Below are 24,584 nucleotides of genomic sequence, written 5' to 3'. Positions count from 1 at the left end.
GGGATTGAGGTGCTTAGGATGGCTGGGAAGGGATTTGAAGGATGTGGGGGAGGGTGGGATGGGGTTCTGGGGGTCCTGGTGGACACTGGGAGGGAGTTTGGGGGTGCTGGGTGTCACTGGGAGGGATTTGAGTGAGCCTGGAGGAGCTGGAAGGAGATTGGAGATTGGAAAGCAGGGATTGGGATGAGGTTGGTTGTGCGGGGAAGAGACTGGGAGGAGTATTGATGAGTCCTGGTGGGGCTGGGAAGGGACTGGGAGAGGGTTTGGGGGTCCTGGGGCACTGGGAGGAAATTGGGAGGGGCCGTGGGATCCTGAGAGGAACAGGAGGGGCTCTGGTGGGTCCTGGGGAGGCTGGGAAGAGACTGGGAGTGATTTACCAAAATAGCAATATTGATCCAGTATCAACATCAATCTGTTAATGGACAAAAAACCTCTCCAACAGTTTAAAGTTACAAAGTGGATGTTTAATCACAGCACTGGGTGAGTGCAGGAGTCATCCCCTTAATACTCACTGCAAGTTGACAAAAGGTTCCAGTGTCTACTTATTTACAAAAGTCTTAAATATCCAAAATACTAATACATGTGCATAATGCTAACACTTCCCATTCCCCACTTTGGATTAAAATGCACTGTAATGATTTTAAAATGTCATAACACCTGCCTGGTTGGCTTCATAATTTGAGGAGGAGGTCGTTTTGGTGAGGAGTCATCAAGAGATGAAGGAAAACCGCTCTTCCTCACTGATCTTTCTACCTTTACAATGGTTGACTTTACAAATGACATTTGGTACAACTCCAATTTCCTCCCTTGTGACATTTAAATGGGTTTCCAGATGTAAGGTCTGTGATCTTCCTGAACCCGTTTATCAGTTTCTCTTTTCTCATTATAAGCACAGCTGAACAAACATACAATGAAAACAAATTTTTTACCTCAGTCCGAGATTCATTATCTCAAAGCCTGCTTCTCACTTAATCATTAACTCTAGTTCCGGTAAGGCCTATCTCTAGCTAAGATCTCTAACTTTTCTCTAATTCTTAATTTTCTAAAATTAGTGACTTCAAAGAAGGTTTCAGAGGGTCCTGGGTGGTCTAGGGGAGACTGGGAGGGTACTTTGAGGTACTTGGGGGTTCAGTGAGAGTTTTGGGGGTCCTGACATCTGCAGACCCCTCAGGGATGCCATGAAATGCCACTTGCAGCAAGATGCTGAGGGGGATCGGGGGCTCCTTGTTGGGTTTTCTCTTCCTGGCACTGGGGCTTGGCTTCTACCTGAGCAAGAATGTGAGAGGGGGTCCCTAGGTTCAGATATCCCCTCCCCTAGAGTGTGTGTCTTCCCTCAGGGCCCCCAAGCCCGGTGTCACCCCCTTTTCTCTGCCCACACAGCTCCTGATGCAGTGGAAAAAAGTTCTCTATGATTGAACGTCAACAAATCCAATCTCCTCAAGGAATTCCCATTGTTGGTCTGTGTCCTGATGGACTTTGATTCCCTTGCTTTCATCCAGGTGCCCACAAGGACACAGGAAGATGTGGAGCCTCCCAGCCAGGTGTCTTCCCAACACGGATCACCAGGACCACGGATCACCAGGGCTCTGCCCAACGGGGGTCACTGGGGATCATCCAACGCCGATCCTCCCATGGGGGATGGAGCTGGAGCAGCGCACGAAGCTCTTCCCGCACTCGGGGCACTCGCAGGGCTTCCCTTACTGGTGACTCCGTTGGTGTTGGGTCAAGTGAGAGCTCCGTGAGAAGCTCTTCCCACACTGGGGACACTCGTAGGGCCTCTCCCCAGTGTGGATGCGCCGGTGGATGGTGAGGTGGGAGTTTTGCTTGAAGCCCTTCCCGCAGTCGGGGCAGCGGAAGGGCCTCTCCTCTGTGTGAATCCGCTCATGTAGGAGGACATGGGAGCTGGTCTGAAACCTCTTCCCACACTCAGGACACTCGTAGGGCCTCTCCCCAGTGTGGATGCGCTGGTGTGCCCTCAGGTCAGAGCTCCACCCAAAGCTCTTCCCACATTCCAAGCAGGTGTAGGGCCGTTCCCCTGTGTGGATCACCTGGTGTCTCATCAGGCCAGAGACATCTCTGAAGCTCTTCCCACATTTTCCACACTCATAGGGCTGTTCCCCAGTGTGGATCACCTGGTGATTCCTCAGGCTGGAGCTCCGGCTGAAGCTCCTCCCACATTCCCCACACTTGTAGGGCTTTTCCCCAGTGTGGATCACCTGGTGCCGGAGGAGCTCAGAGCTCCACCTGAAGCCCTTCCCACATTCCAAGCACTTGTGGGGCTTCTCCCCCAGCTCTGAGCTCTGGCTGGATCTCTGGCCGTGTTCCTGGCACTGGGGGGATCTTTCCTCTCTGCAGCTCCCTGGGCTGGGTTTGCAGCCCCTCCTTGTGCGGCATCTCCAGGGCTTTTCTACCACCTCCTCCTCCATCTGGACACAGTTTGGAAAGGAAAATTCCTCGTTAGGAGGAAAAAAAGAGAGGAGAGCACCTTGGGCTGAGGGTTCCTCCTTGCCCAAGTTCATCTCAGAAATTCATTGGGCATCTTGTGTCTGTAACAAAGCAAAGGACCAAGATTCAGCCCAAACATTAAAACAATGATGAAAAACTACCCAAACACCAAATTCAGGCAAAACCCCTCCAGAATACAAAGATTCAGCCCCTTCAAAAAAAACAAAGCACCAACATTTAGTCCAATAAAGTTCAGAAACACCAAGATTCAGCCCCATCAAAATCGTGGAGCCCCCTCCCCAGTCCCCTGCATGGCAACAATCCCGGGACTGCACATACAGGGATGGTGGAACCTTCTCCTGCTTCCTCTTCCTGCTCCTCCTCCTCCTCCTGTGGCCCTACCGCACAGGACAGCACAATCCCACCTTCTCCTTCCACGTGCATCCTTTGACCATTTTGTTCTTCAACCCTGCTTCTCCTTCCCTTCTCCTCCTGCCCCCAGGCCCAGCACCCACTGCCGGCTCCCTCTTCCCCCCCACTCCCACAGCATCCCACCGCAGGGGCACGGATGGAGCTGGGCCAGCTCGGCCTGGGGCAGCGCTGGGCTCTCGGCCGCTTCCGCCCGCACTCGCTCCCCACTGCAGCCGCTCCCGCCACCACAGCGCGGGGGGGCCCGGCCTTGGCGCTCCCCCCTCCCACCTCCCCAAATTCCCCTCAAGGGGGGCGCCAAGGCCCGGGGGGGAGGGGCGCAGCTGGGCTCCAGCTGGGGAACGCTGGCAGCTGCGGCTCTGCCTGGACACTGATGAGTCATCAGCGCCGCGCGCTCTGATTGGCTCAGCCCTGCCTGAGCCCTGCACCTGCACCAAGGGGGGACACCCTGCTCCAGGGGGGATGGCCCCAAAACGGGGGAACCCCAGCAAAGGAACAACAACAAAGGCTCTTTACAAACTGATCCCGTCAACCTCATTGCACATAGGGCCAGGGACATGGACATAAGGAAGTGACAGGAGGACCCATCAGCTGCACAAAATGTTATGAATTGATGACACAGACTGCTGCTCAGCCAAGCTCCTGCTAAATTCATCAACTTCCAGAAGAACAACAAAGACTTAACACAGCCATCAATATCGTTAGCTATACAAAAGTGGGGTGCATATCAAGGGGGTATGTAGGAGGTGCATTGGGCAGTCTGTACCTCTCCAGTACTTCAGCCAATGGGGAAAGGGAGAGGGAGATGTGACCAAGAAAATTAGGATGAAAAGGAGGCTGTCTCTCCCAACAATTGGTGAAATCTCATTAGAAATGTTCCATGGCCTCTCCCTTTTTTATGAATGAAATTACATTTACAGGACTCCTCTGTCTTCCTTGTGGACAGAAACCTCTGGGGATGTCAATTTTTCCACACACCTTGGGGCTCCTCCGCAATTCCTTCCACCGTCCGGGCCGGCGGGCACTGAGTGCAGCTGAAGGTGCCTCACCCAGTTTGGGGGATCGGCTCCCTCGGCTGGCGGCGGCACCAGGGATTGATTGGGTACCCGAGAGTGAGCAGGAGACAGACGAGTGACGGATCAGGGGGGCTCTCAAGAGTCGGCAGGGAGAGAGCACTGAAAATCTCAGCAGTGACTACAGTGGGATCTTCGGGGAGTAAACATGGCAGGGCACCCAGGGAGGGGACAAAAGGGAAAGCCACAATGGGGTCCCAGCCAAAAGGATAAGGATCCCAAAATATCACTGAAGAGTGCCTGGGGAGCATGTGGAGGTCGTTTGCACATTCTCCCAGAGGGAATTAAGGACATGGACACCCAGGGGGGCAAGAAGGGAAGTCCAGAAGGGATTTAGACAACAGGGGATGGATGGTGTTGGTGTGCTGGGAAGGGATGGGCTGAAGGGGAGTGTGCAGGAATGTGCTTAAGGCAAGAAGCAGCAGGAGGAATCTATGGGGTAAGAAAAATGATGATGGAAAAGAAGAGGAAGAGAAAACCACTGAGGATTGGGATGTTTTTCAGAAGAGTCTTATCATCAGATCCTTTGTATCCCAGTTTTCCAGGACAGGAAAAGAAGGAGGTCAGGATTTCAGGGGGTTTCTCTGAGCTGGGAGCGGCAGGAGCGGGCGCAGAGCTGCGGCACCGGGAGCACGGGCTGGGGGCCTGTGGGGAGCTGTGGGGCCGGGCCGGGGCTGTGGGGCAGCCGGGGCTCAGCGCCGGGCGCTGCCTGACCCCAGCACCCCCCGGGCAGGGCCGGCAGTGGCCCCCGGCCCCCAGGAGGCTGCGGGACGCCCCGGCCGCTGCCCGGCCCCGTGGAGCTGCCGGCCCTGCCCGCCGGGGGGGCCGCCTTTGGACACTGCGGCAGGACAGGGACCGGCTCTGGGATACGGGCTGGGGAGGGGAGCCTCAGCACAGCCAGCACCAGGAAGGAACAGCTCACAAATGGGGACTAGACCTGCAAGGATCCAGATCATCTTTTAAGCATTTTGTGCTGGGTCCCCACAGAAAGGAAGGATTTTGCAGAAAGCTCAGCAGCTGCCACACGATGAGCACCCACAGGCACTGAGGGGGGCTGCAGCAGGGCCACAAGAAGCCCCTGCAGCACTTGCTCCCAAAGGCTCAGCAGCTGAATGCAGCAAGGGATGAGCAAAAGGCCAAGCTGAAGGCAAAGGCCATGGCACAGCTCCTACAGCCCCTGAGGGATCAAGCCCAGGGCCCAAGGGGGCCCCAGCACCCAGGGGACACCCTCGGCCACAAGCACCTGGCACAGGCATTGCCCTCCTGGCCAGGGGACAGCCCACCCAAACAGCCCCTGGCAAGGAATCAGCCTTCCAGCTGCAGGGCACAAGGACACTGCAAGCACAGACAGGAGCACCCTCAGCACCAGCAAGTCCAGCCCTTGATGGACACGGATTCTTAGCGCTGTCACAGCTCCCATTCCACCAGGGACCCACCACACTGCAGCCCTTGGGAACATCCAGGGTGGCTCTGGATCCAGAGGAGACCTTTCCTGATGGACACAGGGGCCTCTCCATCGACTCGGAATCTTAGACCTAAAGGTGCTAGGGAATATTTTAGCTATTAAGGCACTAAGTGGGAAAGGTGAGTGGGTGTGTTTCTTTCAGCCACTATTAGCAGATGTGTGGGATGGGTTTAAAATGCAGGAATTTTTATTTGCTCACAATTGTGACTGTAATTTACTGGAAAGGGATTTGATAGCTAAATTGGGAATGCAAATTAATGCTGCAAAAGGTGAAACAGTGGCTGGTTCTGTTGTACCTCTGTGTCAAATGTCTGGCAGAGCCTAGGCTGAAGTGAACCCACAAGTGTGGGCAGACCCAGGGAAATTGGCAAAATTAGATATGGAGCCTCTCCAAATTTCCCTCAAGCAACCAGGACAAGAGGTGTCGAAAAGCAATCCCCTGTTCCAAGGGAGGGAAGGAAGGGCTCACAGCCTGTCTCTGAGTCCTGCTCAAGGCACGGCTTGGGGAGCCAGGGATGGCTCCCTAGAATGCTCCTATCCTGCCAAACAAGAAATCCAATGGAATCCACAGAATGCTGCAGGACCCAAGAAGAAGAAATGAGATGATGAAACCGAGGCACCCCACACTCTCAGATCCTTACACCATCCTCAACCAGGTGCCCTCCTCACACTGCTGCCATTCACAACTTGATGCAAAAGATGCTTTCTGGGGATCTGCCCACTTCCAGAGGATGCAAACACAATTCTGCCTTGGGCTGGCAACAAGAGGTAGAAGGGAAAATGCTCAAGACATGGACGGTCCTTCTGCAGGGATGCACGGAAGCACCGGCCTGACTGGGGCAAGCCTTGCAGGAAATATCAAAGGAATTGACCTCACCCCCAGGGACTGGCTTAATGCAGGATGTGGATGACTTGATCCAGTCAGAAAAACAAGGAGAAGAGGTAGAGGAAGCCTCTGTGAAATGGTTTCATTTTCAGGCAAAGAAGCATATTTCAGTACCTGAAAAAAAAAAGAAAGAGCAAATGGTAGAGAAAATGGTTAAATATTTGGGACCTATTTTGACTGAAGGCTTGTGGCGTATTGACCCTGACAAAGTCAAGGGAATCTCAGAAATAATTTTTCCCAGGGCCATAAAGGATTTGCAGCAATTCTTAGGATAATTAAGGAATTAGAGGACCTGAACTGAAGATTCTCTTTTGCATCCAGAACATTGTGAGGCTTTTTTACCTCAGATAGTCTCAATGTTATGGAGTGGACATAAGAAAGAGAACAAAATATAACAAAATGAAAAAATGAAATTATTGATGCCCCAGCCATGGCTCTTCCAGACTCACAAATCTGAATTGGAAGGGAATATTAAACAGGCCACCCCTGAGCCTGCACTGAAGGCAACGCAGCAGCAGCCAGGGCTCCCCAGCGGGGGAAGCCCCTGGGCCTGCCCACAGATCCTCTGCTCAAATCCTCGGCCTGGCCACCCTCCTTTGCCATCTCCAGCCACTGCGGGACAATCCTTGCTCTCACTCTTGCAGCTTCAGCCCTTTCTGTGCCTGCCCTCGCCACAGCTGCTGGGGAAGGCACCGGGACAATTCCACTCTGCCTCTCAATTACACTCACACTCTGCCCTGCCTGGGATTAGCTGCTGCCAAAATAGACCAACTTTAAAATGGCTTCAAATCTTATTTCTCTAAATGGACCTGGTTTGCCTTTGCCTTGGGGAAAGGAATTTTAATGTTTCTTTTCGACCACTCAGCAGAGATTAAATTAACACCTGAACAGACTGGGAATAGCCCAAAAGATTCCAGCAGCAAACATCAACCAACATCTCCCCCAGACACTGCCCCAGGCACAGCTGGAGACACCTGGTCTGGAAAAGGCTGAGCAGGAAATCCAGGAGTGCCCACCTAATTCACATCACAGGCACAGAAATCCGGCTGCAACAGGAAACCAAATCCTAACAATTCCACACCTTCAAACCAATGAACATTAAACCAATGGATTTCTATGGGGTCAGTCTGTATAAATTTAGGAAAAATCTAGTCAAACTCATGTGTCATGGAATGATTTTCTCTGCACACCCAGCCTATGTGTGCATGAAATTATTCCTGTTGCACATCCTGGCCAGAATCAAGTAACACCTTATTTCTCTAAAGACATTGTGGAGTGTTTTTGCTTTTCACAGTTTTAGAGAAAAGATTACACCGTTAGAATAAATTTTCATAATAATTTTACTTCCTTATTGTCGGTTCTGTTTGGGCCAGTGGTGTGAGAATCAGTTTTTAGTCATAGGAGAATAAAAAGAAAACACTTGATTGCTTTCTCATTCTTGTTTTATATTGGTACGTGACTCTTAGTGATAACAAAATGATGGTATGAGTTTTTCAATGTTCACCTTTAAGCTGCACTTTGACAACTAGAAGAGCTTTAAAGTTGGCGCTTTAACACATAAACAGATAATAAAATATTGTTTAAAAAAAAAAAAATAGCAGATTCTGTGGGGGCCACGTGTGAGTCAGGGGATGTCTGCCCTGGAAGAGAAGCTTTGTTCCAGGCTGCCAGGAGAGAAGCTTTAGAAATGCAAATTAACACTGATGGGACAAAGCCTGCACAATGGCCCAGGGGCTTCCTGCCTGCAGGAGGAATTGGAATGATTCCCTCTGCCCCTCAGCCCAAGCTCTGCCTGCTTGCACAGATGGAATTTGCACAGCTAAAGGCACAGCCCATTGTGAGGATATCTGACTCTGCAACACAAATTGGTTAAGCTACAAAGGAAAACAGAAAATAGAGAATGTTGTGAAAACTTCACTAAAACAAGTTGGGGAGAATCATCCTTGTCCCCACTCCAACATGTGCTGTCACTGTCTATGTTATATAGGGTGTATCAGACCACTGGCATTTATTTGCTACCACAAGTTCAGGGAAATCCGTTGGGAATTCCAAGTATGTGATGATTTAATGAGAGAAAAGCTGACAATTGATGCAGCTGTGGCTGGAGTGAAACAGAAATTAAAAAGTAGGAAATAAACACAAAGAAATGCTTGACTAAAAGGGGGGTTCTACAAAAACCATACCCTGACATGCTGATCCACAAGAACAAGAAAAGAGTCAGACTGCAAGATAAGATAAGGAGCTGGAATACACAAACAAGATGCAAAGACAATGGCATCACAAGATAAAGGAGATTCTTCAGACCCTAAGTGTTGCTATATTTTATATATTAGTAAAGGCCTGTATGCACAAACCAGCCTTTGAAATAAGTCGTGATATTAAGGGCTAAAGTCCTTGAAACCTTCATGCAGAAGAGAGGGTAAAGTAAAACAATATCCTTGTGTGTAAGAGAAAAAATGTAAACTGTGTGTGTTAGCCAATAGTAGCTCGTTCTGCTCGCAGACCCTGTAGAACCCTATAAAAGTGTGCTAAAGATAGAAATAAACTGGCATTCACGATTACTTCTGTGAAGACTGGTGAACAGCTCGGGGGTCTTCTCAATATTTGGCGCTCCGACCAGAGACACCCTGCGGGCAGAAGGACTCTGGAGTCATCGGAGTGGATCTGGGCTCTACGTCGCGGGCTCGGATCGGCACCAGATAGGCAGCCTGAGCGCGGTGAGACGCGGAGCGGTTAGACGTGGAAGTAGGGCTGCTGGGGGGGGCCCAGAGGCAAGGGCGTGTGTAGAAGGGTCGCAACCTTCCCCCTTGCGGGTGCTGTCAGCATGGATGTGGAATTTGCGGCAGTAAATCAACTGCTTCTCAGCATCCTCGTTAAACGAGGCGAAGCAGCCCAGGAAAGGGACCTGGATATGCTCATTATATGGGCTAATTGTCTTGAGCATCTGCAGTGCTCACTGCTTCTTGCGGGGCAAGAACGGACTGATATATCGGCTCTGATATGGGAAACGGCAATTACGGAAAAGAGCAAGGACACTGTGTTTCTCGGTCGAACTTGGCAGATTGTAATTAATACCTTAAAAAACAGAAAAGTGAGATATGCTGAGGATGTGAGCCCTGTAATTCTACCTGCATCACAGCGGCAGATGCCTTTACCTCCCACTGCTGGGCAAGCTCTCCTATCTATATTGCCCATGGAGAGAGGGAGGGAGAGTTAGGGAAAAGAAAATAATGAGAAAAAAGTTCCACAGGGAACGCTGAAACAACGAACAGAATCTGTTCAGTTATGGCAGGATGTGATACATCCAGAACTATTTGCTTCATTTTTGAAGTCACTTTTAGCACTACAACCTTATTTAAGTTCCATCTTTACCACCCTGGAAGAAAAGAAGCCAGATTTAGACTGGTTTCCACCCGAACCAGGAAGATATGAGGGAGCGAGGTGAGCGCAAAGAACAAAGGCATCCTGGGGGTAGAAGCAGCGCAAGAAAAGTTCCAAGGCCACTCTGAGCAATTACAGAAACAACTGAGCAGAAACAGGTGGCTCAGACAGCTTCAAAGAGAGACAAACTAGTCAAAAAATCTCAAACTATATGGTATCTAGTTCAAAATTCATCCTTGTAATTAGAAGCTGATAAGCTGCCATGATCACCGTTGTTAGCACCTGGCCGTGAGAGACTTTTCGTGTAAAATCGCCTGCTTTTGCAAAATTATGCCTTTTTTCCTCTATCAGCAAACAACAAGAGAGATTGAGAGAAAAACTGCATTTGTTAAAGTTAACTTTGTGAGGCTTTTTTTTTCTTTCTCTCCGTTTTTCCTCGCTGCGAGAGTATGTGGAGAATGTGAAGAAAGATAAGAGCAGAGCTGCAGCAGCGGCGGGGCGGGCGGTTGACCCCCCCGCTCCCTCTCTGGGGGGGGGCACTGAGATGGTGCCTGGTTTGTTGCACGGTCGTGATTTATTGGGTTTTCGGAGTGTTTTTATATACCATTGTAGAGTTAATTTTGTGTTTTAAGTAATTATGAGTTTATGCAATTGCAGTTTTTAGAGTTTTACTAGAGAAATTATTGTGGTTCTTTGAAAGTTAAGAAAAGAAAAGAAAAAAAAAAAAAAAAGTGTTTAAGGTGAATACTAACAGAAGTTGCCTTGCAATAATTGGTTTTAGAATCCAAGGCTAAAATATGGTGTGATTTATAGCTTTTAGGAAAACCTTCTTCCAATTAATGTTATCTACAGAAGAGATTTGTGGTTTAAAAAATAATTAGTCAAGAGAATTTTACTGTATAAGACAAAGTTAAGTTAAGGTATATATTATCTATTTGCTTGTTTTTTCCACAATTTTAATAAGGGAATTTTAATGTAAGTTTTTTTTGCTATATAAAACGCATATAACTGCATATATACCAATTTGGATTTTAGATTTTAGTTTAAAAATTGGACTTAATGTTTTTGAAAAGTGCTACAAAAGCTGGATGGCAACTTGCCAAATCCCATGTTGTTGTTGTGGTTTTTCTTTAGAAAAACTGCACTTTAACATCCTAACCAATTTAAACATATACTAGGCAAATTTTTATTATGAATAAGTATTTTTAGTAACATTTGCAGTTATTGTGGGTTATTCTCAAAGCTAGATGACATAGAATTGTGATGTGTTTGCTACATCTTTATAATCTTTATAGTGAATCTATGTTATTGTTATATTGTGTTTAAAAGGTATATATTAAACTTTTAGTTGCTTTTTTGTAGTAACAGAATAAGATTATGTTTTCATTTAATATAGATTAAGTGTTAATAGAATTAAGGATAGTCAAGTTTTATAATGTTTAGGCTTGACTGTTTTTAAGTTAAGTTTCCTAACTTAGATATTCTTTTAAGGTTAAGTTTGTTATTTCCTTTTGTCATATATAATTATTGTGGAGTTTAGAACAGTTTGCTGTGCTGTAAGCATCTCATAGCTGCTACTATTGAGAACCTTGTTTTAGAAATGAGTTAAGAGGCATCTTTCCAGTTTAAAGCCAGGCCCTGGCCAAGCCTTGACTTTACCTGGACAGAATGTTTGCCAACAGATCCAGATATTTTCTGTCCCAAATCAGTATTTGAGTCACCTTTTGACTCAGCAATTTGACCCTATTAATATGACAGCTGGATCAATTTTGAAGTGGGCTTGGAGAGTCATTTTTCGGAGGTGATGATCCAATCCTTCACTGATTTTTGTTTCTGTTTGTTTGCTAACTATGGGATGCTAATGCAGTGTTTTAGTAATTAATAGCAGTTTTATATTATATATGTTATTAATAATGTTTAAGATTTAATTGATTTTTAACTAGTATAAGTTCTTATTAATTGTGTATATGGTTTTGTGTTGTTGTTGCTTATAACAGAAGTACATCTCATTTTTATTTTTTTTAAGAAGACGGGGGAGATTGATGCCCCACAAGCATTTAATTAGTGTAATTTATTAACTTCAAGGAGAGAAGTGTCTGTGTTTTGTTGGCAGGTTCAAAAAGGTCACCTGTCCATCTGACCAGACTGTGTGCCTCTGAACACATGAGATCCAGTGAACAGAGATGTCATCACACAGCCTTGGTACTCCAGACATGGATCAGAAGTGGACCTGTCAGGACACAGTTGTGTCTGAACACTATATAGACAGTTGCCAACAGAACTTTTATGTTGTTATTATGATGTGTCTCTACCAATTTTTCAGGTATCCTTTGTTTTAAGATTTAGAAGGATCTGAAGAACAATTTGAACATCAAAGCCCTCAGTCACCGATCAACTGCCAGCTGACATCACGGGAGCAGTGAACATTCCAGGACTGAATCGTGCTGGAGAAATTCTGTAGAAGACCTAAGAGAAGTGTAGAGACTCCATTTAATTGTATATAAAGCAAATTGTAGTTGTGTGTTTACCCTTTCAGCAAATTGCTTTCACGCTTAGACTACATATATACCAAAGCACCTGTGTTAAAAGTAGTTAGACAATAGTTTAAGTGTTTAGCTTGTGTAGTAATTGTTATGTTAGTATAAAGTATAAGTATTCCCTCTTCAAGAGGTAGTGTAAGCATCCTTGAAAGTTCATTTAACGATTGAAGTTCTAGCTGTGAGTTTGCAAATATGGTGTCATTTACATGGTAAAATGCTTATGGTAATTGTGTTGTGTATAGTCATGACCAACTATCTGCTAACTAACATCCAAAAGTGACAGAATATATGGGTCACTCTGGCACATTGAACTGGCCAAAGGTCAATGTGTTTGAGCCTAGCCACCCCTGGAGATCCTTTCGCACCTGTCTCATAGGAGTCCCTGAATGGGATCCTCCAGCATTTAAAAGTTTAATTAGTAATGAGACTTGACTGAATCGATTGGCAATGTTGCAAGAGTGCAGTCGCACTGCTGGCTTCACATTAAGACAACTTGAAGCCTGTTAGCAAGCAAAAATTACCAAAGTTCTTAATGTTACAACCCTCAGAAGAATTGGATTTGTTATGTTCCACCAATACCTCGGGTGGATGGATAATGTTTGAACCCCCGACAAAAAGTCATTCTAACAAAGTAATGCAGCACTGGGTTGCAGTCAACCCTATAGCTGATCTCGTTACTACCATTGAAAGTAAAGCCTTTATTCGTGGTGCAATCTCACAGGACAATTACCAAAGCGATTACCTAGTTCCATATTCCTAATCTGTGGAGATAGAGCATGGAATTAGATTCCTGCTAATCCACATGGAAGACCCTGTTATCTTGGGAAACTCACTTTGTTCCACCCAAGCTTACATCAATTGTTGAATGTAGCTAGCAAAATGAAGAACATCAAACAGTCAAAGCGAAGCCTGAATGAATTAAAGTTTAGCCACCCTAAAAAGGCTCGCTTGCTGGACTAGGAAAGAATTAAACTTAACATCCACAATGTTAAGTGAGCTTTCAGCCGATGTGAGTAGTGTATATCATGCAGTACTATGAAATCAAGTTGCAATTGACCTTTTGCTCTTAGCACAAGGACATGGTTGTGGAGAGTTTGAAGGCATGTGCTGCTTGGATCTTGCTGATCATTCAGCTTCCATCCATGAGCAACTACAACAGCTACAGGATGGGTTACATGCCCTGAAAGAAGATAGTGACCCCATCGGAGGTTGGTTCGCCAGCTGGGGCATCACTGGATGGTTGAAGTCTCTTGTGCTAGAAGGGGGATGGACTTTACTTATAATGTTAATTGGGACGACAGTCTAAGTTGTATGTTATCTTATCCAAAGCCTGGTTTGTGCAAAAAGAGAAAAGGGGATTTGTTGCTATATTTTATATATTAGTAAAGGCCTGTATGCACAAACCAGCCTTTGAAATAAGTCGTAATATTAAGGGCTAAAGTCCTTGAAACCTTCATGCAGAAGAGAGAGTAAAGCAAAACAATATCCTTGTGTGTAAGAGAAAAAATGTAAACTGTGTGTGTTAGCCAATAGTAGCTCGTTCTGCTCGCAGACCCTGTAGAACCCTATAAAAGTGTGCTAAAGATAGAAATAAACTGGCATTCACGATTACTTCTGTGAAGACTGGTGAACAGCTCGGGGGTCTTCTCAATAGTTTAATAATATAATATAATTTTACAAAAAATAAGAAATTATATATATAATCTGCCAGTAATTAAGTATGATTAAAGCATAAGCAAAATCTACCGGGCTATGGGGAGGGCTTCTCACCCTGCCTCACATACAAAACAAAGCACTTCAAGCTAAACTTATATACTGTATGCTTATACATATTCATTAGTGTTTCCCGTAAGTTTCCTTCTATTTCCAATTTTTCTGACTTTAGGTCACTTTTCTTCACGGTGCATGCTTCACTTGTTGTTGGGGGGTCTTCAATCTTCTTTTGGTGGTGTTTTGGCGAAGGCTTCTCCTCTTCCTCGTTGTCCTTTGGATAACCTTACAGGTTTGTGTGTGCGTACTAAGGGTTGTGTTATGTTACTCTACTAATTAGTCTTACAGTTACTGATTTTTAGCCTCAATGCCTAAAATCGTTCTAATTTTGGTCCATCTCAAGGCCGTTTTAGCCTTGAGACATCACTTACTTTCCAAACTACATCCTGTACCTTAATTTTAACATGTAACATCTGCAAAGGGCTGCATCTGCCTCGTAACACTGATTCTTTTGATTGCTTCTAATAATAACTTTCCAAAGAGCTACAATTTAGTTTGCAGAAATCAATTCCATTTATTACAAGGTGATTTCCCTGGAATTCCCCTTTTCTCCCGTCTCGCTTTCCCGTCTCCCAAACTGCGTCCCCGGGATCCGCCCGCCTCTCCCCGCCCCAGCCCCCCTTTCCCGTCACCCAGGGACCCCCCGGATCCCCATTCCTGCCTTTCCCAGCTCCCAGACCCCGCTCTCCTCAACCCCAGGGACCCCTGGACCCCCTTTCGTGGGCACAGGGACTCCCTGGATCCCCCATCGCGCCTCTTCCAGCCCCTTCCTTGAACCTTGGACCATTCCCGGCTCTCCCGGTTCCGCTTCCTGACCTTTGGACGCCCCCAGACCCCCAAATCTCTGCGTCCCCCCAGTTCTCCACCCCCTGCGCGTCCTGTGGGGGTTCCTGGGTGATCCCAGGGGGGATTCAGGGGAATTCCCAGGGTTTCCTCTGTCCCCTCCCCGCGCTCTCCCGGTCACTTTCGCGTCTCCCAAGCTGCGGCACCGGGATCTGCCCGGGGACTGGGGACTGCCCCCGGCACCGGGACCCCCCTGAGCCGCAATTCCTGGGCACCGGGAACCCCTGCACTTCCATTTCCGGGCGAACCCCCCTTCCTGGGCACAGAGACCCCCTTGAACGTTCATTTCGGGGCACCGAGACCCCCATGTACCCCCTTCCCCGGCCCCAAAAACCCCTGCACCCCCTTATCTGGAACCTGGAACCCCCTGAACCCCCATTCTCGGGCACGGAAACCTCCCGGAACCCCCATTTCTTCGGCACCGGGACCCCCCTGAACCTCCATTTTCAGGCACTGGGACCCCTTGAACCCCGGAACATGGGAAGGGACCCTCTGAACCCCATTTCCTGGGCACCGGGACCCCCTGAATCCCCATTCCGCTGCACCAGGACCCCCTAAGGCCCCCATTCCTGGGAAAGGGAACCCCCCTGCACCCCCTTTCCCAGCACCGGATCCCCACCATGCCATTATCTGGCACCGGGACCCTCTGAACCCCGATGACCAGGAAGGGACCCCCACCCGAACCCCATTTCCTGGGCACCGGGACCCCTCTGCATCCCCTTATGCAGCACCGGGACCCCCTGAACCCCCATTCCGCTGCACCAGGACCCCCGTGCACCCCCGTACCCGGGACTGGAGCCCTCCCAAACCCTCCATCCTCGCACACCGGGACCCCCCTGTACCCCCATATCCAGCACGGGGATCCCCCTGCAGCCCCATATCCAGCACCCCCCACCCCCTTTCCCGCCCCTCCCCCTCTCGGAGACCCCAGCCCCCACTTTTCCTTGACCCCGGGACCCCCTGAACCTCCGTTCCTGGGCATGGGGACCCCCTGCACCCCCTTCTCCGGGACTGGAACCCCCTCCTGGACCCTCTTCCCGTGTTCTGGGACCCCCCGCCCCCCGTTCCCGGGCACCCCGCCCTTCCCAGACCCCCGAGCCGCCCTTTTCCTTCACCTTTGCACCCCCAGATCCCCCAAATTTCCGTGTCACCTCAGTTCTCCACACCCGGCGCTTTCTCAAGCGGGGTTCCAGGGGGTCCCAGGTGGTTCCCAGAGGGCTCCAGGGCGGCCGCAGCGGGGATCCAGAGGGATCCAGAGGGATCCAGGGGGATCCAGAGGGATTCTCTGGAATTCCCCCGTCCCCTCCCCCCAGCCCCGCCTCGGGCTCGTCCTCTTCCGCGTCCTAACCTGAGAACCCGGGATCTGCCCGGCGCCCGATGACGTCACTGATACATCAGGCTGCCATTGGGGAACAGGAAATAGCGGCGCCAATGGCGGGGCAGGAGGCGGCTCTGTGGGCGGGGCCAGAGCTGTGACCGGGACCGCAGCGGAGCAGCTCCATGGGTCCAGCGCTGCCTCTGGGGCTCCTCTTGGAGCTGCAGGGGATCCTGGGGGACCCGGGCGGCCCGACAAGAGGTGAGTGGGACCCCTCCGAAACCGGAACCACTCTGAGCCGCAATTCCCGGACACCGGGACCACCCTGAACTTCCATTTCCGGGTACCAGGAACCCCCTGAACTTCCATTCCCGGGCAGGTGAACCCCCCTGAGTCCCATTTTGGGTCCTGTGACCCCCCCTCAATCCCCTTTCCCAGCACCGGGACCCCCGTGTACCCCCTCATCTGGAACCGGCACCCCCCTGAACCCCCATTCCCGGGCACTGGGAACCCCCCGCACCCCCTTATCCGGGACTGGACCCCCCCGCGCCCCCGCCAGTGCTCTGGGACCCCCCTGCACCCTATTCCAGGGCATCCCGTTTTTCCCAGACCCCAGACCCGTCGTTTTCCTTGGCGTTTGGACTCTCCGTATCTCCGAAATTTCCGTCTCCACCCCATTTTCCACTCCCGCCGCTTCCCGAAACGGGGTCTCAGAGGGTCCCAGGGGTCTCGGGGGTCTCAGCAGGGATCCAGTGGGATCCAGATGAACTCCCTGGAATTCCCCTTTCCCCCCGTCCCCTCCCCCCACCGCGTTCCCTCGGTCACTTTCTCTTTCCCGTCTCCCAAACTGCGTCCCCGGGATCCGCCTGCCTCTCCCCGCCCCAGCCCCCCTTTCCCGTCACCCAGGGACCCCCTGGACCCCCATTCCTGCCTTTCCCAGCTCCCAGACCCCGCTCTCCTTAACCCCAGGGACCCCTGGACCCCCTTTCGTGGGCACAGGGACTCCCTGGATCCCCCATCGCGCCTCTCCCAGCCCCTTCCTTGAACCTTGGACCATTCCCGGCTCCCCTGGTTCCGCTTCCTGACCCCCAAATCTCTGCGTCCCCCCAGTTCTTCACCCCCTGCTCATCCTATATGGGGGTCCCAGGGGGTCCGGGACAGTTCCTGAGGGGTCGTGGAGTGTTGGGGAGGGTGAAACAGGGAAACCTTATGAATGTGATTGCTTGGCAGAAGATTCTGAAAATATGAAGGTTAGAATCAAAGTATAAATGAAAGCCTGCTTTGAGTCATGAAGCTGAGTACTGGTTACTGTATAATCAAAGAGCAATAGCCTAGCCAGCTAAAGGAGAATCCCTGCTGATAAAACAATGTCCTTCTGCTGATAGAAAGTCCAAAGGTCAAGGAAAGAACTTGTAAAGCTTTGTAGAGTCTAAAATGCAGCACTGTATGTTAATATGAGGATGCTCAGAGGCTGTATGTAAATTCTTTCGTGGGTGTATCTTGTAGTGATTGGTTACTGAGAATTAGAATATTGACTATAGAAAAAGATGTATTGTAACAAGAACCTCTGGCTCTTAACTCTTACTCCTCTTTCAGCTCTTCTCTCTCCTCTCTTAACTCTTAGCTCTCACCTCTGAGCTCTTAGCCCTTACCCCCCTACCCCCCTCTTAGCCCTTACCCCTTTCCCCACCTCTTTGCCCTCACAATAAATTGCTTATACCTGAACAGCTTGACCCAGGAGAAGTCTCTCACCACGAGCGAGCATTTTTAGACACCAATAGTGGAGGGTCCCAGAGGGGATTCTGAGCCCTGAATTTTCAGTCTCAGGCACTGGGACCTCCCTTGCACTCCCTTATCCTGTACCAATCTCCCCCTGCACCCCCTTTCCCATCCATCCCGCCTTTCCCAGTCCCCAGACCCCCCCTTTTCCTTCACCCTGAGACCCCCCAGACCCCCATTCCTGCTTTTCTCAGCTCTCACCCCCCCTTTCCTCTGCATCAAGGACCCCCAAGCCCCCCATTCCTGCCATCCCCACTTCATGACCCCTTTCCTTGGCACTGGGGACCCCTGGACCCCCTTCCTGGGCACAGGGACCTGCTGGACCCCCCACCCCACCTCTCCCAGTCCCTGCACACCCCTTCCATAACCCTGGAACCCCCTGAGCCCCTGGACACCGGGACCCCCCTGCACGCCCTTTCCTGTCCACCCCACCTCTCCCACCCCTGGATCCCCTTTCCTTGGCCCCAGGATCCCCAAATCCCTTCCCGGCTCTCCCAGATCCCCTTTCATTGATCCATGACCCCCTCAGCCCCCCCAAATCTCTGTGTCCCCCCAGTTCTCCATTCCCTGCGTTACCTGTCTGTGGCGGTGTCAGAGCCCAGCCCGGGGGTCCCCCAGTTCATGATCTTGGGGTTCGTGGACGGGATCCCCTTCACGCGCTACGACAGCGAGCGGGGCCGGATGGAGCCACAGACGCGGTGGATAGAGGAGAGAGCTGAGCCGGGATATTGGGAGAGCCAGACCCAGATCTGTCAGGTGAACCAGCACGTGGATGTCAGGAGCCTGGAGACGCTGCGGCACCGGTACAACCAGAGCGGGGGTGAGTGGGGGGATTTGTGGGGCTGGGATGGGATCCGTGGGGCTGGGATAGAGATCTGTAGGGCTGAGATGGGAATTGTGGGCCTGAGATGGGATCTGTGGGGCTGGAATGGGATCTGTGGGACTGGGATGGGAATTGTGGGGCTGGGATGGGATCTGTGGGGCTGGGATTGAGATCTATGTGGCTGGGATGGGATCTTTGTGGCTGGGATTGAGATCTGTGGGGCTGAGATGGAATCTGTGGGGCTGGGATGGGATCCGTGGGGCTGGGATGTGAATTGTGGGGCTGGGACGGAGATCTGTGGGGCTGAGATGGGCTCTGTGGGGCTGGAATGGGAACTGTAGGATTGGGATGAGATATGTGGGACTGGAATGGAAACTGTAGAGCTGGAACGGGGGATCCTATGGGGCTGGGATGAGACCTGTGCAGCTGGAATGGGAACTATGGGCCTGGGGTGGATAGCCATGGGACTGGGATGGAGGTCCATGGGGCTGGGATCTATGTGGCTGGAATGGGAACTGTAGGGCAGGGGTGGGGAATCCATGGGGCTGGGATGGGATCTGTGGGGCTGGGATGGGATCTGTGGGGCTGGGATGGGATCTGTGGGGCTGGGACACAATTCCATGGGTCTCTGTGGGTACAATTCTCTCAGGTCTGCACACCATGCAGTGGCTTTATGGCTGTGACCTCCTGTCCGACGGGAGCGTCCGCGGATCCCGGCGGTACGGCTACGACGGGCGGGATTTCCTCTCCTTCGAGCTGGGATCCAAGAGCTTCGTGGCGGCCGACGACGCTGCTGAGATCACACGGAGGCGCTGGGAAGATGAGAACGTGGCTGAGAGGCTGGAGAATTACCTGGGACACGTCTGCCCGGAATGGCTCGAGAAATACATCGGATACGGGTGGAAAGAGCTGGAGCGCAAAGGTGGGTGGGAATTTTGGATTTGGGAACAGAGGACTTGGGAACACTGTAATTCCTGTGGGAATTCCATGGGCAGATCTCACCCAGTCCCATTCCCCTGGAATTCCGTGGGCAGATATCTCCACCGTACCATTCCAGTGGGAATTCCATGGGCGGATATCTCCAGCATCCCATTCCCATGGAATTCCATGGTCAGATTTCACCCCCCTTCCCATTCCCAATCCCATGGAATTCCATGGGCAGATCTCACCCCCATCCCATTCCCAATCCCATTCCCATTCCCATTCCCACAGAATTCCATGGTCAGATCTCACCCCCATCCCATTCCCATTCCCATTCTCATTCCCATGGAATTCCATGGTCAGATCTCACCCAGTCCCATTCCTATTCCCATGGAAGTCCATGGGCAGATCTCACCTAATCCCATTCCCATGGAATTGCATGGGCAGATCTCACCCCCATCCCATTCCTATGGAATTCCATGCATGAGTTCCACCATTATCCCATTCCCATGGAATTCCATGGGCAGATCTCACCCCCATCCCATTCCCATGGAATTCCATGGGCAGATGTCACCTAATCCCATTCCCATTGAATTCCATGGGCAGATCTCACCCCCATCCCATTCCCATGGAATTCCATGCATGAGTTCCACCATTATCCCATTCCAGTGGTCCCTGACGTCCATGTGTCCGGAAAAGAGGAACACGGGACACTGATCCTGTCCTGCCACGTGTACGGATTCTATCCCAACACCATCGCAGTCAACTGGATGAAGGGGGGTGAAATCTGGGATCAGGAGACGGAGTGGGGTGGGATCGTTCCCAACAGCGACGGCACCTTCCACACCTGGGCCAGGATCGAGGCGCTGCCGGAGGAGTGGGAGCAGTACCGGTGCCGGGTGGAGCATCCCGGAATGCTGGAACCCGGGATCTTCACTTGGGGTGAGGCTGGGAATGTGGGAATTGAGGATTTGGAATTCTGGAATGGGGATTCCACTTCCCCTCCTCACTATCCCGCGTTTCCCAGAGCCGACATCTGGCATGAATCTCGCCGTGGTGATCGCTGTGTCCGTCATCGCTGCCATCCTCGTCCTTGTCCTCATTGGATTCGGTGTCTGGAGGCTCCAATCCAGTAACACACGGGATGGGGGTCGGGAAGGGCCACGGATCCACCCAGCACCGTTCTGGGAATGCAGCACCCACACTGATCCCGCTGTTTTTCCACAGGGAGGAGGGACAGGAATGGATACAACCCACCAGCCGGTGAGTTCCAGTGGTGGATCCAGCTTTGGATCCCCTCTTTGTGCATCCCAGCATGGATCCTGGGGTTAATCCCGGTGTGTGATCCATGCTGGAATCTCACGGATCTTCTCTTTCTGCAGGAAGGGACATGGAAATGAATGGCTGAACCACATTTATGGAGCAGGTTTGGGGTGGGATTCCAGAGGGGGATCAGGGCAGGATGGACAGACTGGGATCAGGGAGGGATTCCAGATCAGAGCAGGGATCCAGAGCAGGATCAGATGGAATTGTTGAGTGGGATCGGTGCTGGATTCTGGAGCAGGATCAGGTGGGATGGATGGAGCAGGATTGGTGTGGAATGGATGGAAAGGGATCAGGGCTGCATTCCAGACAAGAATCAGGTGGGATTCCAGACAAGAATCAGGTGGCTGCATTCCAGACAAGAATCAGCTGGAGGAATGGAGCAGGATTGGGGCAGCAGGGATGGGGTGGGATCAGGCGGGATTCTGGATCAAGGCAGGATTCCAGTGTGGGATTAGTTGAGATGGATGGAGCAGGATCAGGTTGGGATTCCCAAGAGGGATTGGGGCAGGGTGGATGTGGCAGGATTGGGTGGGATGGATGGATGGATGGATGGATGGATGGATGGATGGATTGTCATGGTTTTAAACTAGTAACAAAAAATTACTTATTTCTTGCTAGAGATATGGATTAAAATAAGAGCAAAACAGGCTTAAAACTTAAAAGGAATAAAGACAGTTTATTAACAAACTACTAGAATAAGAATACCAGAATAAACTTTCAGAAAACCCTTTTACTTCTCACTACTTGACTATTTCTTTGTACACATAACAACATAGAGACAAAAAATTTTAGAATCTTGGTGGTCAAAAACAGTCTCAATTTCTAGAGTCTTTTCATCAGTCCCCGTAGAGAAACAGAAGTCTCTTTCTGCCAATCTATGGAGTTTCTAGAGTCCACTCCTCCCATTGTACACTACTCCGAGGTGTGCATGGGTCAAATGAGTCCAGGGATGCTATTTTTAAGGATAGAAATATTCAAAGGTAGAAATCTTCTTCATTTGTTTCTGTGAGCCTTCCTGGAAAACAGCCATCTCCTTGGCTCCTTTAAGGCTTTAAAATTCTCACTTCACTCGTAAGTTCCAGCAACTCACAGTATCACAACTACTCTCTCTTTTCTCTAAAGTCCACACTTTGAATACTCTATTCCTCCCATACTCTAGTTATGAATTAAAGGAGTCTTCTAAACTATTACTGTCCATCTCTATAGCTGTAACAAAAAGATATTTCAGCTGTAAAGCATCTTCTTATTCCCTCCTTCTTATTTAAACTTAACTCTTTTCTTCACTGTTTTTAGTAGTTCTATGATGTCTTTTGCATGTTGATTGTCTCTCTTTCTTTGTCTTTTCTAAGAAAAGGAGTAATCTGTTTGTTTATCCAAGTAGTAAAAGAATTAAAAGCTTAGAAAACTGTAAAAGTTCATGGTGTCAGGTTTCAGTCCAGCTGCAGAAACTGAAAACCAAGCTCGGCTGACCAGCTCTGCTTCCCCCCCCCCTTCCCTGCGGCCTCGTTCTGGCCTGGGAGGGGGAGGGGAAAGCCAAGATAGAGCTTGTTACCTGGTCAGCAGTCGGAAATCAAAGAGAACAAGACAGCTCAGAATGTACTTCTTAAGGAGGTGTTTACAAGTTGAATTCACTTTTTACTGGTCAGAACGGCTGTCCGTTCTTGGAAATGACTGATAATTGGTCTGGAGGAAAAACTCCCATCAGCCACCAGTAGCTTCAACTTCCCCTCTTTTTACTCTGTCTTAAAGGTGAAGCTACCCCATGACATGGATGGATGGATGGATGGATGGATGGATGGATGGATGGATGGATGGATGGATGGATGGATGACGGATGGATGGAGGATGGAGTGGAATCAGGGAGGGATTTCAGTATGGAATTGGGTGGGATGGATGGAGCAGGATTGGGGCAAGATCAGGTTGGGATTCCAGAGAGGGATTGGGACAGGGTGGATGTGGCAAGATCAGGTGGGATGGATGGAGCAGGATTGGTACAGAATGGATGAAGAAGGATCAAGTTGGGATTCCAGAGAGGGACTGGGGCAGAATGGATCAAGCAGGATCAGGTGGGATTCCGGAGAAGGATTGGGGCAGGAAGGATGTGGCAGGATCAGGTGGGATGGATGGAGCAGGATCAGGTGGTATGGATAGAGGAGGATTGAGGTGGGATCAGGTGGGATTCTGGAGCAGCTCCTGCTCCCCATCGGCTCCAGCCAGGTCCATCCTGTGGAATGGGGATAGGGAGGAGGGTGACACCATGACCCTCTCTCATCCCGGCAGGAATCACCGCCTCAGCGATCCATGGAGCTGGATCGGGCCCTTTCCCTCTTCCCGGGAAAGCCAAGAGCTGCCAGCAGAGCTCATCCCACTGCTGCCACCCACCCCACAGCTCTTGCTAACGGATCGATTTCCTGTTTTCCAATGTTTTAGAGCCAAAACCCACAAATATTCCCAATGCTTTACTTCTGGTGTGAAATTATCCTGCTTGGGGCAAGAAATCCTGCTTGGAGCAAGAAATCCGGGTTCCTCCTCCAGTGTCCAGCAGTTCCTCTCTGGGAGCCTGGAGTGGGAGTGGGGACACTGGGGACAGGGATGGGGACACTGGCAGTAGGGATGGGAACAGCAGGAATGGGAATGGGGACCCCAGGAACTGGGGTGGGGACCCCAGGAGCAGGGTGAGGACACCAGGACCAGGGTGAGGACACCAGGACTGGGACGGGGACACCAGGAACAGGTTTGAGACACCAGGAGCAGGATGGGGACACCAGGAGTGGGATGGGGACACCAGGACTGAGATGGGGATACCAGGAGCAGGATGGGGACACCAGGACTGGGTTGGGGACATCAGGAGCAGGGTGGGGACTTGCCAGCCACACCCAGCTCCATTCCCCAGGATTCATTTCCCATTCCGTGTCCCATATCCAAGGTGTCCCCAGGAGGGTTTGGCCACATCAGGCTCCTGGAGGGGCAGTGGGATGGGGGAAGGGGTCAGACCAGGCCTCGCTGTCCCCAGGTGTCCTTGAGTGTCCCAAAATCGGTGCTTGGGATCACAGAGAGGTTCCCTGGCCATGACCATGGCCATGACACAAGCACAAGATGGCCATGAGATGAGAGTGACCATGAGTGACACAACCCTGAGATGACCATGACCATGGGATAACCATGACTGTGACCACAACTGTGACCATGACCAGGAGATGACCATGACCATGACACAACCACAACCCTGACCATGAGATGATTTGGACCAAGAGATGACCATGGCTTGGCCATGAGACAGCCGTGGCCTTGAGGTGACGCTGATGTGATTGTGGCCATGAGATGACCATGAGGTGACAATGGCATGATCATGAGATGACCATTACAGTGAGATGACCATGAGCATAAGATGATGGTGATCAGGAAATGACCGTGACCATGAGACAACCACAAGATGATCGTGACATCGTGACAGATGACCACGAGATAACCATGACACCACCATGGTCATGAAATGATGGAAGGCCTTGAGATGACCATGACTGTGACCATGACATGATCTTGACCAAGAGGTGCCACACCACACCATAGCTGTGTGGTGATCAAGAC

General features: G+C 50.5%; 1 protein-coding gene and 1 pseudogene across 2 annotated transcripts; one reads left to right on the top strand and one right to left on the bottom strand.

Annotated features, from left to right (window-relative positions):
- Positions 1-1,333: 1,333 nt before the first annotated feature.
- LOC131588615 (zinc finger protein 3-like) overlaps positions 1,334-24,584 on the bottom strand; it is a 29,442-nt pseudogene continuing 6,191 nt past the window's right edge.
- On the top strand, positions 16,315-23,552 carry LOC131588556 (class I histocompatibility antigen, F10 alpha chain-like). Of its 2 annotated transcripts, none has more exons than XM_058857495.1 (8): positions 16,315-16,408; positions 18,483-18,746; positions 19,399-19,671; positions 20,340-20,612; positions 20,698-20,802; positions 20,898-20,933; positions 21,053-21,096; positions 23,277-23,552. In XM_058857495.1, exons 1-7 carry the CDS (start codon positions 16,333-16,335, stop codon positions 21,076-21,078), a joined length of 1,053 nt encoding a protein of 350 aa, XP_058713478.1. In that variant the 5' UTR covers positions 16,315-16,332; the 3' UTR covers positions 21,079-21,096; positions 23,277-23,552. The 2 variants fall into 2 exon arrangements, with proteins under 2 accessions (XP_058713478.1, XP_058713479.1); XM_058857496.1 differs by lacking the exon at positions 16,315-16,408 and adding an exon at positions 17,593-17,620.

Source organism: Poecile atricapillus, chromosome 26 (assembly GCF_030490865.1).
Source record: "Poecile atricapillus isolate bPoeAtr1 chromosome 26, bPoeAtr1.hap1, whole genome shotgun sequence".
Taxonomy (NCBI): domain Eukaryota; kingdom Metazoa; phylum Chordata; class Aves; order Passeriformes; family Paridae; genus Poecile; species Poecile atricapillus.
This window is presented reverse-complemented; position numbering and strand designations above follow the sequence as displayed.

Excerpts from the sequence above, each read along its gene's own strand:
- LOC131588556 (XM_058857495.1), top strand. The coding sequence starts at position 16,333 with ATGGGTCCAGCGCTGCCTCTGGGGCTCCTCTTGGAGCTGCAGGGGATC. Across the intron at positions 16,409-18,482 it reads CCCGGGCGGCCCGACAAGAG|TTCTCCATTCCCTGCGTTAC; the intron begins GTGAGTGGGACC and ends GTGTCCCCCCAG. Across the intron at positions 20,613-20,697 it reads ACCCGGGATCTTCACTTGGG|AGCCGACATCTGGCATGAAT; the intron begins GTGAGGCTGGGA and ends CGCGTTTCCCAG.